The sequence below is a fragment of the Lagopus muta genome, chromosome 2, assembly GCF_023343835.1.
Source record: "Lagopus muta isolate bLagMut1 chromosome 2, bLagMut1 primary, whole genome shotgun sequence".
Classification (NCBI taxonomy): Eukaryota; Metazoa; Chordata; class Aves; order Galliformes; family Phasianidae; genus Lagopus; species Lagopus muta.
Window position 1 is genome coordinate 73,182,586 of NC_064434.1, and position 12,908 is coordinate 73,195,493.

At 36.3% G+C, this 12,908-nt stretch overlaps 1 protein-coding gene across 6 annotated transcripts in view; it reads left to right on the plus strand.

Moving 5' to 3' along the window:
• The window catches only part of RYR2 (ryanodine receptor 2), a 342,228-nt gene that overhangs the window by 279,418 nt on the left and 49,902 nt on the right, over nt 1–12,908 (plus strand). For all 6 annotated transcript variants that reach the window (XM_048936711.1, XM_048936713.1, XM_048936712.1 and 3 more), the window contains 5 exons: nt 1,782–1,895; nt 7,359–7,455; nt 10,506–10,609; nt 11,185–11,236; nt 11,378–11,431. In XM_048936711.1, the coding sequence (XP_048792668.1) occupies nt 1,782–1,895; nt 7,359–7,455; nt 10,506–10,609; nt 11,185–11,236; nt 11,378–11,431 (421 nt within the window). The remainder of the gene's footprint in view (nt 1–1,781; nt 1,896–7,358; nt 7,456–10,505; nt 10,610–11,184; nt 11,237–11,377; nt 11,432–12,908) is intronic.

A 12,908-nucleotide genomic window follows, 5' to 3' on the forward strand; every position in this document is an offset into this window, starting at 1 on the left:
CTGACTTTGTTGTGTGTTTGCTGTGATTACTTTTCTATATTTCCTCATAACAAACTCATAACTTGGTTTTTATTTTTTGAAAGGAAGTTATTTTAGAGTGTCACCATTTAATCTTACAAGTGCAATTCTCCAGTTTTACTGAATGCTTTGTGGCATTTTCAGTCTGTTTAATTAAATGTTTATTGTCTAACTGTGAATTATTTTTTGTATTTCACTAAACTTGTGAAGTTATCTTTGATAACTATGAAAACTATGTTTTCATGTTTGAATATTGAGTGTTTATACACATTATCATCACTACGTATTCTAAGACAAAATATTTCATTTTAATACAAGTGAGAATCACCAAATCTTTCAGCTAATGCTAATTTCCATTGACTGTTCTGATGTTGCTGGGAGTCAGAAAAGCTAATATTCCACTAGTAGAACTGTTCTAAAAATGAAGTAAAAGCCCCTCCAAAAAACAATCCTCTATCAATTCCTCACCCTCAACATTATTGGATTGTCAAGGTTAAATCAAATCAATTTTTATTATTTTTTATTTTATTATTTTATTGTTTATTTTTATGTTATTATTTATTTTATTTTATTTTATTATTTATTATTTATTATTTTATTTTATTATTTTATTATCAATTTTTAAGCTGAAGTGAAGTAAATCACAAAAACTACAAGTAGACCATTGAAAAGTATTGCATGGCTACAATCATTGTTCCCGGTTATTGAGTCAGGCTATGCACCTTAGCATGCTGTTGGTCTTCTGCACCACAGTGAGAAACAAGCCTGTCATTGTATCTCTCCTGTTGGGGCTGCCTACTACCTGGTCCAGGAAGTTATCCTCAGTGCATTTCAGGAGCCACATGGATTGCCTATAGCTCGCCATGCTAATTTTCCAGCAGATTTCTAAGTGGCTGAAGTCCTCCAGCAGGACAAGAGCCTGCAATTGCAATGCCTCTTGTAGCTGGAGGAAGAAGGCTTTATCAACAGGCTCTCCTTGATCAAACAGCCTGTAGCATGCACCCAACCTCAAGGCTCCCTTTGCTGCCTCAGTCTCTAACTCTCACCCAGAGGCATTTAACTTGCTTATGGCCATTCTTTAGGGACAGCTCTTCACACAATTCCTTTCTCTCTCTTCCTTCTCTCCTTCTACATCTGTCCCTTCTGAACAACTTGCAGCTAACAATTGCCACATTCCACTCATGGAAATCATATCACCAGGTTTCAGTGATGGCAGCTGTGTTTTTCTGATATTTATATTCATGAAAGTGATTTAGTTCTAAGTAAATCACTGTACCTAAGTCTCATTTTAAAATGTAATTCCTTTCTATTGTTGCTGGTCATGATAAACATTAGAAATAAAAGCTTGGTGGTGTTTAGAAAAATTCCCTCTGGGCCACTGTGGAAGTGTGCACTCTATGTAAGGAGTTGTGTACAAAAGAAAGCAAGCGTGAAATTTCTTTGTACTAAAATGTAAGATTTCCTAACAGGTGGGCTTGATGATAATACTCAATCTGAAATATCTAAGAATTAGGGTTGAGTAAAAAAGGAGAATATCTGTGCCATAAAAGGGAAGACAGTTTGATTTGATGTTGTTTGAGTTGTTTTTTCTTCTTTTTAATTTGTCTCATCACTTGAACTCCATCTAGAACGCATTTTCCCATCTCTAATTTTTGTTATCTTTCCAACTGATTTGTTATCTAACATTTTTGTTGTTATTACTATGCTCAGGGAGTAGAGATACTGTGGCATTGTTTATTTTTCCGTATATATTTTATATAACAGGTTGAACATCCTCAGCGTTCCAAAAAAGCAGTTTGGCATAAACTGCTGTCTAAACAGAGGAAAAGAGCAGTAGTTGCTTGCTTTAGAATGGCACCATTGTATAACTTGCCAAGGTAAGAGCTACATCTGTTCTATCATTGCCAACTGTGTTTATGTGCATATAATGCTATTCGGTGAGATCTAAAGGAAGAAAAATATGCAAACAGTGCCTGAGAAGCTAAATAATGTACATTTTATGGTGCTTTCTTTTAATAGATCTCATTCCTTTCTTTAATATACATTCTGAAAAAAAAATGACAATATCATTTTAAATCTGTGGTTCTCTACTCTTGAACTTGTTCCACCTTTTTGTCCTGTTATACTCTCTTTTTTGAAAAGTGGATGCCTTTCACAGGAGATAAATACAAAAATGGTCATATTGGGGTCACTATATTATATATATGACTGATATATATATGATATATATATATATGTTAGGAGATGAATTTCCTCCTAAAATGTAGTATAACTCTGGTTAAGTACTTTTTAGGAATGACAGGCTTGAGATGCAAGATGGTTGAGGCACTCTGTGTGAGAGAGCAATTGGAATGAATCAAGCTCTGCCTAAGGATGAACAAGTTGAGAGCTTATGAGTGAGAATCATGGGGAAAGCTAATACAGGTGACACCATTGTGGGTGTTTACTACAGGCTGCCTGATCAAGAGGAGGAAGTTGATGAGCCCTTCTACAGACAGCTGAAAGCAGCCTCATGATCCCGGGCACTGGTTCTTATGGGGGACTTCAATCATCCTGATATTTGTTGGATAAACAACACTACCAAGCACACACAGTCCAGCAAGTTCCTGCAATACAGTGAAGATAACTTTCTGATGCAGGAGGTGGAGAAGCCAACAAGGAGAGGTGTGCTGCTGGACCTTGTTCTTACTAACAAGGAAAGTCTGGGTGGGGATCTAAAGGTTAGGGGCAGTTTGGGATGTAGCAATCATGATATAGTGGAGTTTGGGATCTTGTGTTGAAGAAGCAAAGCAGTAAGTAGGACTGGAAACTTGGACTTCAGAAGAGACAAATTTGACTTCTTCAGGACCTACTTGGAAGTATCCCATGGGTAAGAGCCTTGTAAGGTAAGGGGACCCAAGAGAGTTGGTTGATGTTCAAGTACCCCTCCTTCCAAGATCAAGATTGGTGCATCTCTAAGAATAAGAAATCAGGAAAAGGTGCCAAGAGGCTCACATGGAGGAGCAAGGAGTTCATGGTAAAGCTCAAATGAAAAAAGCAATTCTGCAGAAAGTGGAAAAGGGATCTGGTCTCTTGGGAGGAATATAGAAACATGGTGGGATGCTACAAGGAAGGTTAAGGCCCACTTGGAATTAAATCTGGCAAGGGAGGTCAAGGAAATGAGGCTTCTTTCAGTATGTCAATAGCAAAAGGAATATTAGAGAGAATGTGGTTCTGCTACTGAATGAGATGGGTGCCCTGGTAATGAGCACTGAGAAAGTAGAGTTACTGAACATGTTTTTGCTTCAGTTTTTACTACTAAGACTGTCCCTTGGGAATGTAGATTCTGGACATAAGAATCTAGGGGTATTGAAGACTTCTGCTTGGTTGAGAAAGAATGATCACAGAGTGTCTAGCTGAAACCAACACACAAAAATCCATGGGCCCCAATGAGATACACCCATGTGAGCTGACAGAAATGACTTCCAAACTGCTCTCAGTCATCTTTGAAAGGTGTTGGAAAATGGAAGATGTGCCTGAAGACTGAAGGATAGCCAGTGTCTCGACAGTCTTCAATAAGGGCAAGAAGGAACTAGGAAACTACAGGCCAGTCAGCTTCACCTCCATCCGTGGAAAAGTGATGGAACTATTTGTTCTGGATAAGGTTACATCAGTATGGATTCACCAGGGGAAAATCATGCTTAACCAACCTGGTAGCCTTTCTGTAATGTCTTCACTGGCTGGGTAGATGCAGGATGAGCAGTGAATGGCTGTGAATGTTGTATACCTTGACTTCAGCAAGGCAGTTGACACCGTCTCCCATAACATCTTAGTAATGAAGCTTAGAAAGCATGGGATAGATGAGTGGACAGTTAGGTGGATTGAGAACTGGCTAAACAGCAGAGCTCAGAGGGTTTTGACAGGTAGGGCAGTCTGGTTGGAGACTGGTAACTAGTGGTGTTCCCTAAGAGTTGCTTCTAGGTCTGGTCTAGTTCAACATTGTCATCAGTGGTCTGAGTGAAGGCACATAGTCCACCCTCAGCATGTTTGCTGATGATACAAAGCTGTAAGGAGCGACTGATATGCCAGAAGGCAGTGCTGCTATTCAACAAGATGTAAGCAGGTTGGGGAGTTTGGTGGAGAGGAACCTTCTAAGATTCAGCAAGAGGAAGTGTAGTGTCTTCACCTGGGGACAAATAACCATGTGCCTGACCTGCTAGAAAGGAGCTTCACGGAGAAGGAGCTGGGTGTCCTCGTGGACAGCAGGCTGGCCATGAGTCAGCAGTGTGCCCTTGTGGCCAAGAAGGCCAATGGTATCTTGGGGTACATTAAGAAGAACACAGTCAACATGTTGAGGGAGTTAATCTTCCCCTCTACCCTTCCCTGATGAAGCCACATCTGGAGTTCTGTGTCCAGTTCTGGATTCCCTAAATCAAAAAAGGTTGGAATAATCTAGAAAGAGTCCAGTGGAGGGATGAGAAGATGTTAAGGGATCATCTTTTTTATGAGGATACACTGAGAAACCTGAGTTTGTTCAGCCTAGAAAAGAGAAGGCTGAGAGGTGATCTCATCAACGTTTATAAATAACTAAAGTGTGGGAGTCAAATGGATGGGGCCAGGCTCTTTTCAGTGGTGTGCAACTGCAGTAAAGGGGACAATGGACACAAACTAGAATACAGGAAGTTCCATACAAACATGAGAAAGAACTTTATTGTGAGGGTGATGGAGCACTGGAGCAGGCTGCCCAGGGAGATTGTGGAGGCTCCTTCTCTTTAGATATTCAAGATTTGCCTGAACAACACTTTAGTTCTAAATCTACTGTAGGGAACCTGCTTTTAGCAGAGGATTTGGACTTGGTGATCTCCAGAGTTCCTGTTGAATCTCTATGTTTTTGTGATTCTACAATGTCTTTCAAGAGGATCTGTTCCAGGCACATAGGAGAGGCTCACTGGTCTGTAGTTCCCTGGGTCTTCCTTTCTCCCTTTCTTAAAAATGGGCTCTTTCAAGTCAACAGGGACTTTGCCTGACAGCCGCAACTTTTCAAATATGATGGAGAATGTCTTGGCAACCACATCTGCCAGTTCTTTCAGGATTCCAGGATGCATGTTGCTGGACTTTGCAGAATTATACTTGTTCAGTTTTGGGAGGTGGTGTATTGGACTTACTCTTCTCTTACAGTAGGAGAGTCCCACAGTCCCATCTAGAGGTTCACAGATGTGAGGTTCAGGGAATGTGTGAGAAATGAGAATCCTGTCTGCCACTGAAGATGACTGAGGCAAAGAACTTGAGTACCTCAGCCATCTCCATGTCTGTTGTAGTCAGTTTTCTCTTCTCATTTATGAGACGAATTACACTCTTTTTGGCCATTCTCTTCTGATAAATGTACCTGTAGAATCCCTTTTAGTTATTTTTCACATCCCTTGCCAAATTCAGTTCCATTTTGTCTTGGCTCTCTGGATCTTAGCTCTGCATGTCTGAACAGCACAACTATTCTTCTCAGGCACCCATTCCTGCTTCCACTGCCTGTATATGTCATTCTTTGTCTCTGTTTGACCAGCAAGTCCTTCCTCAGACATGCTGATTTTTTTGCTTTCTCTTCTTATTTTCCTATACTGGGGGACAGAGAAGAGTGTCCTCGGAAGAGTGTCCTTAAAGAGTTGCCAGCTCTGCTCTGCTCCTTTTTCTCTAAGGACTACTCCCCAGGGGGTCTCATCTGGCAATTCTCTAAACAGCTGGAATTTTGCTCTCTAAAGTTCAGGGTTCTGACTTTGTTTTTTGGCAGGCCTATTTTCCTCAATATTGCAAACTCAACCAGGCCATTCTTACTACAGCCTAAAGTGTCTTCAATCTTAACATCTTTCTTGAGCTCCTCTGCATTAGTTATCAGTGGGTCCAGTAACACTTATCTTCTGGTTGATTTGTCTAATTGTTGGATGAGTAAGTTGCTTCCAGCACACTCTTTGAGCCTCTGGAATTGCTTGCAGCCTGCAATATTCCATTTCCAGGAGACATCTGGGTGTTTGAAATCCTCCATCAAGAGGATGGATCAAGAGCCGGCGAGCACACTTCTTGTAATTGAATCAAGAAGGCCTCATTGTACAGCCTCTCCCTGATCAGGCGACCTGTAATAGACCCCAGCCATCAGATGTCCATTATTAGTCTGATTCCTGATTTTCACCCATCCATCCCCTGCAATTCTGTGATAACTATTGAATTACCTCTATTATTTGATGCAATATGTACTATACACAGGAAATAAACTGGTACTATTTATCTGAAAAGTAGTCTATCTTGAACTTTGAGGAAGAGCATTTCTATTTTTCTGTTAGGAAATTATGCACATACTGTAGTTGTTTCATACTGAGGTTCCTTTTCATCTGAGGTTGCCTGTTTCATCCTGAGGTTCCTTTATTTTCCTTTTGTTCAATAGAGTTTAGAATCTATAATCAAATGAGTCTTAAAGTCCTAAGGTATTCAAAGGAATGAATGTGCAGAAAAAGCAATCTGTGTTTTCATGCAGTAGCTAAATAGTTTCCAGAACAATTATATCTAATATTTTTAACATAAAGTAATTCTTACTAAGAATGCATATTGTTGTTATCACATTTAGTATGGTGTATCTGAGTCTGTCCTGGGAAACACAAGGGTCTGCAATATCATACTAACCTGAAATGAAGTTCTCTTGGCAGCTGAAAACAGAACAAAGCTAATTCCATTTGTAGCATCTTCCAGTGTGTAGATCACCTGTATGTAACTGACATTCCTATATACTTCAATTGTACTTCTTCATTTTTGGTATATGAGCCTGAGAGTTATCTTAGATAATTAAGTAATAAAATTCTTTATGGATGCATCTTTGTCACGTGGTCTGCTTTGTATTGAGTCCTTAGGGGAAAAGAAACCATGCAGCTCATTCAAAATCAAACAATTTAAGATTTTAAATGTGTAAGACTTATCTTGAACAATTAAAAAAGTTCTTGAGCACAGTCCAGTGTTATCCATTGCTGTTATCTTAGTATTGAAATTAAAAAAATATTTCATTTTAAAATAAAATTCGCTAATGTGGCAAAGTGATTTATTTTATTTCTTTGGAGTTCTATGTTATTTTTTCCAGAAAACATTGTTATTATATTTTAATCCAAAATTTACAAATATTAATGTGTAACTCTTTTGAATAGAAAACTTGAATGTAAAGACCAATTTTAAAATCAATGCTTTGGACATGGTTTCCAATAGGAATTCTGCTTCCTTTTTAAATGGTAGCCACGATGTAAGGACAGTTCTTCAAGCAAAATGAAATTCATATTTATCAGATCTTCTCTTTATGAATTTAAAACTTTTGTTTTAACTATCCTTTATAGGCACCGAGCTGTCAATCTCTTTCTTCAAGGATATGACAAATCTTGGATTGAAACAGAAGAACACTATTTTGAAGACAAACTGATAGAAGATTTAGCAGTATGTCTGGGTGCAAAGGGTTGTGGGAACGTATTATGGATTAACATTCATCTTGTATAATCATAAGTCTCTGAGACATGTAAGAGGTTATCTGAGCTATCGCTACTCAAAAGTGTGAGCTTATAACCAAGACATTCTGATACATATTAAAAATCACAAAAACACTGGAGATTACAGAATTTCCTTAGGCAATCTACCTCTGGGCTTCAGTCATTATAAAACTTTCTGTCTATGCCAGCTGCTGATATTGCCTTTCTTCACCTGCCCTGTGCAGAAAGGGAACAGTTTGTTGCCTTCTTTCTTCACAGTTAATTTTTATGTTTTTGAAGTCATTACAACCCCCATTAAAGCCATTTAAGTCAAAAGACTAGAATAGGAAACTAGAGGAGTTCTAGTCTTAGATGAGTCAGTTCCTCAGATATAGACGTGTAAATGTTGTTCGCTGGACTTACCAGTGCACGAGAGTCCTATTGGATTGCTGGTCATGGAAATAAAGATTTTTACCATCAGTCAAGGTGTTAGACTCAATGCCTGATAATCCCTGGGATGATTTTCATTAGAGGCTTGTGTTCTCTTCCTTTTATAATCATCTCTCAGATATCTAGCTTTATGTGAGGGTTGGGTAAGAATTAAGATAGGGAATGACTGTGCTAGGAAGTTTTTTTCCATCTCTGTCAGGGCCAAGTCAGTCTTCTTAGAATAAAGAGGGTCCAGGCTCATGAGGAAGGGGAGAAAGGAAAGAGCCTTGGATTGTGTTTAAAGTTAAAAGGCCTGGTGTTTCTGAACTGTTCAGATATCTAGTAGAAAATGAAAAGAAGCTAGGGCTCAGAGAGCGTAGCCAAGAATCCTCATTCTTTAGCTCTCTGTAGTCAGCAACTATAATGTACCATGCCTTAGTACGTTGTTTCACAGTACTGAGAATTTTGGACTCTCTTTTCTGTTAAGAGGAAATAGCTTAAAAGAAGAAATGCAATTAAAACTCTCTCTGAAAACTCTCTCCTTCCTCACTTTGCCAGATTCAGACCATCCAGGCCTGTGAAACAGGCATTTTCTGTATGTAGGAGATGAATGTTTAAGTACGTGATTAGGCTAACACAGATCTACTTCCTGAATCTTCTGTCTATAAGTCTTTTTATGCAAATTTGGTAATATCTTTCCTGTATATGAAAAAACTATAAGGAGCTTAATTCTGCTTGTCCTTAATTTTGATTCAACAGATTAAGCCTCTAGTGAAGCTAGGTTTTTAGAGTTGGAAATTAAAATCATAGACAAAATTTAAAATTCTATTGTTTGCATTGGTTTTATGAAATTTTGAACTTATGTGAAATAAATTTGTTATTAGTTCATTGGTAGGCATCACTGAACCATAATGACCTATGGGAACAATGTGTTTAATAGAAGATTAACAATGAAATTCCATTAAAAGCAACTCTTTTAGATCTTGACATTTAGAAATGGCAACTAAAACTTCCATGACTTACTTTTTTTTCTTCTCTTATTTTAAGTGCACTTTAAACTTTTTAAGCATAAATAATTATAGGGCAAATGTCTCAAAACACTAAAATTTGTGAAAGCTTATTTTCTGAGAAATGCCAGGAAATGCTTTAACTTAATGGAGAATTTTATCCTCCATTTAATTTGAATTAAATCTCTGGAAATTAATAAATTTCATGAAATATTAACAGAATTTTTGCCATTTTCTTCATCAATTTTGGTAATGTTAGAGAGGTTTTTTGAATGATAATGTTATAGAATGCTGCCATTGAATTAAAGAGAAAGATTAGCATCCTAAATGAAATTGAAGTAAAGAGCAGAAGAGCATCCCCCATAATGGTAACATGTAATTCCAATTATATTTTGCTGTGTTCCGATTTTGTAATTGATACTGAAAATATGGTCATGTGAAGTGAACTTTCCATGCCTAGCATAACTGTCTTTACCTATTATAGAAGTAGGCTTGTTAGTGAAACAGTCATTGTCACTACATGTCAAGGAGAAGTGAATTCTCACCTACAATTTATGCTTATTAGAACTGAGAGGAAAATGATGACTTCACAGACATATACGAAATGTAATACACAAAGACATCTAAAAGCGTTCACAGAGGAACATTTTAGAGGCAGCTTCTTGGCAATAAACAATCCTTTTTCTTTACACCTGTTACGTGGCGCCAGTTCTTGTTGATAATAGATAATATCTGGCATTATAATATTTCTTTTTTACTTCTACAGTCATGACAGTGCATGCAATTCTTTTTATCTGTATTGCATGCTGCTAGGTGAAAATGAAAGAGTAGGTATAATTTATATAACCAATTTTATGTGACTTACAACATGCTTTGTAAAAGAAAAATTAAAAAACTGAAGCAATGAAAGACATAGTCTGAAATATCTTTTGGGAAAAAACAGGAAGTCAGAGGTCAGAATTTGCATAGATCCTTTTCAAAATGTTGTTTCAATCATTGCCATCATGAAGAAGAAATTTTCTTTCTAGAGAAAGCTAACTAGAGCTGTCTAAACCAGAAAGCAAAATAAACGTGGGGGGGGGAGGAACAAAAAACAACTTTGTATGTCTTCGTATGTATATACACATAATTGATTGATATAAGACATTTATTATACATTATTGATTTGTCACCATGTAGAATTCTTCGTTATTGTTGTTGGTAAACATGGCTCCTTCTGACTAACGCTGTTGATGAGCTTCAAGTTTGACTAGTGTTCCTCAGGGAGCATTATACGTGACATAGCAATTCAAACAAAGGATTTTAACTTGTCACCTTGTCACTGATGAAGCTTGTTAACACTGAGAGAAAGACACTAATGCTTCAGAATTTGAAAATGAGAGTTGATTTCTATGAAGAGAGGAGTTCCCAAGCTTTGCACATAATATAGTCTTCATGGTGTAGTTGCTTGTCTCCTCCTGACTGACCATGTCAAGATAATGTATGCAAGTGTTTAATGCTTAAGAAAGTGAAAAATCATTTTCACAATAGATAATTTAATATACTTTTTTTTCCCTTAATCTTTATATTATTTTTTTCCCTGAAGAAACCTGGAGAGGAACCACCAGAAGAAGATGAAAGCCTTAAAAGAGTTGATCCATTGCATCAACTGATTCTACTGTTCAGTCGAACAGCCTTAACAGAAAAATGGTAGGGATAGTGTGAAATGCTATGCTGGGTGTATGTGTATTTAAAGTTATCTGTCTTTAAGTTAAATTGCACGGTTTAGACCAGAACATGTAGATACGTACACATGGTGAGTTTGGATTACACTGAAACCTCTCTGGTCTGTGCTAGTATGTGAAGATGTTTTCACATGACTGATAATAAGATTTAATGAGTTTCACAAAGACACGCAGATGCCTCATAAACTTTGTCATAGACATGGATACTGTACTTCTGGCAGCATTCAGTAATTATTATCTTTTCTGAGTTTATTTTTAAAAATGATACTCTAAGTATTAATTATACTTGTAGAAATAATGGAAAAATTAACCATGCTCTCTTCATTGGAATCTGTTTTCTTCATATCTGGGCACTGTGTTTGTAGCTAGCCTTAATTTTCATTTTGTATTAGTTAGTCATTTTGTATTAGTCCTCATTTTCAAAAAAGATTTTTGTAATTATGAGCATGGAAATACTTTAAGTGATTTCTAAGATGCTTAAAATATTTTGGAGTGCCTTTTCTACTATTATTGTTCTAATCTTCTTTTTTCTTTCCCCAGCAAATTGGATGAAGATTTTCTGTATATGGCTTACGCTGACATAATGGCAAAGGTAACTTTTTCGTTACCTCTTACGTCTTTTTTGTTTTAATAACATTAATGATGAGGATCAAGAGAAATTCTGGTTTTGGTCAACTAATATTTATCCTTTCTTGAGCTTATTAGTAAATGTTTTCTTTTTGTGTGTTATCAGAGTTGCCATGATGAAGAAGATGATGATTGTGAAGAAGAAGTGAAGAGCTTTGAAGTAAGATTATACTTCTGTTTCTTTGGTGGTATTTTTCTTGTTGATATTTGTTTTTTTTTCTGTATTTTTTTTTCTTCTCATAATAGACATTTTTCATAGCTTCCAATTGACATTTATGTTTCTTGGTTCATGGCTTACTGCAGCTTGTTATGGCAGTGAACTACATGTCAGAAACTGAATTGGCAAATATGAGTCATCAGATTCACAACAGTAAAACAAAAGCAGATGTTTTGTCACAAAAAGAAGGTTTTTATAAATGTAGTAGAATAAATGTAAATCTTGATGTTTAGTTGATTCACTTTAACTGTTTAGTTGCTGAAGAGAAATATAATGGTATTTTATTCTAGAAGTCTGATAGTAACAGACTGTATCTTGCAAGGTATCAGATTCTACTTCAATTTTTACGTGATAAAAATACTGAAATAATACAGAAGCAGAAGCCATTCATATTCAGTACCAGTAATTTATGCAGTATTTTTAATTTTCTCTATACAGTAGTACTTCTTAATAAAAGATGCTTTTTAATTTTTTTTTAATGAACACTGCCAAGCATTTTCTTATCTTGAAAATAGAAAGCTGTATTTATTGTGGATTAATATAGAACTTTTAGTGCTATCCTCTGCAAGAGGAAACGCAAATACGTGAGTTTATTGCAACAGTAAAAGATGTGAGCCCTTGTTTGCTCTGTGATCTGTCTCTTTTTCCACCAAGAAAATGAAAATCAAGAGAAATTTGTTATTCTGAGGGACAGTAAAGAGCTAACTTGTGAAAACTTTGAGGATATATGATTCTGACATTAAAAGCTGTCTTGTATTTGCTAATCAATTAATACTTGTGTTCAGTACATTTACTAAAGCAGAGAAACAGGAAATGCATGATTTTATTCTTTTTTAATATTTATAGATATAATGATTTATCTGATATGAAACTGCGAATGCTGTTTAGTTTTTTGAGGAGGGGTTTGGGCATGCTTACAATTAGCTCTCATTGTTTTATACATATCAGATGCTATGAATGTTTTTTAAATGCTGTATGAGGTAGCAAGGAACTGCTGTAGTCTATGTTTCCTGTTTCGCAATATACAGAAGAAGAAATATCATTTTCTGTTTTGTGATAAATAACTAAGTGTGATTCCAAATTTTCACGCTCCTTTTTTTAGTGTTATTTCTGGAAATGCAATGTATGACATTATCACTGACTAAACAAATTTCTGTAAGTTTTTGTCAGTATACTAATGCATGCTTATTAGATATTTAAAAGACTTATGTTTATAAATGCAAAAGTGTATAAATGGAAAGTCACTGAGTTAAACGTACATTACAAGTAAGCGTTTAATTAATGTTCCTTATCTGAATTATACTGAGTTTTTCGTTTAGTATTCAAATTTATCTTTTGAAAGATTATTCTTGTTTACATTATTTTTTTTCTGTAGCTATGAAATTTCTACTCAAATTATGCATTAGCTCTTCAAAAACCA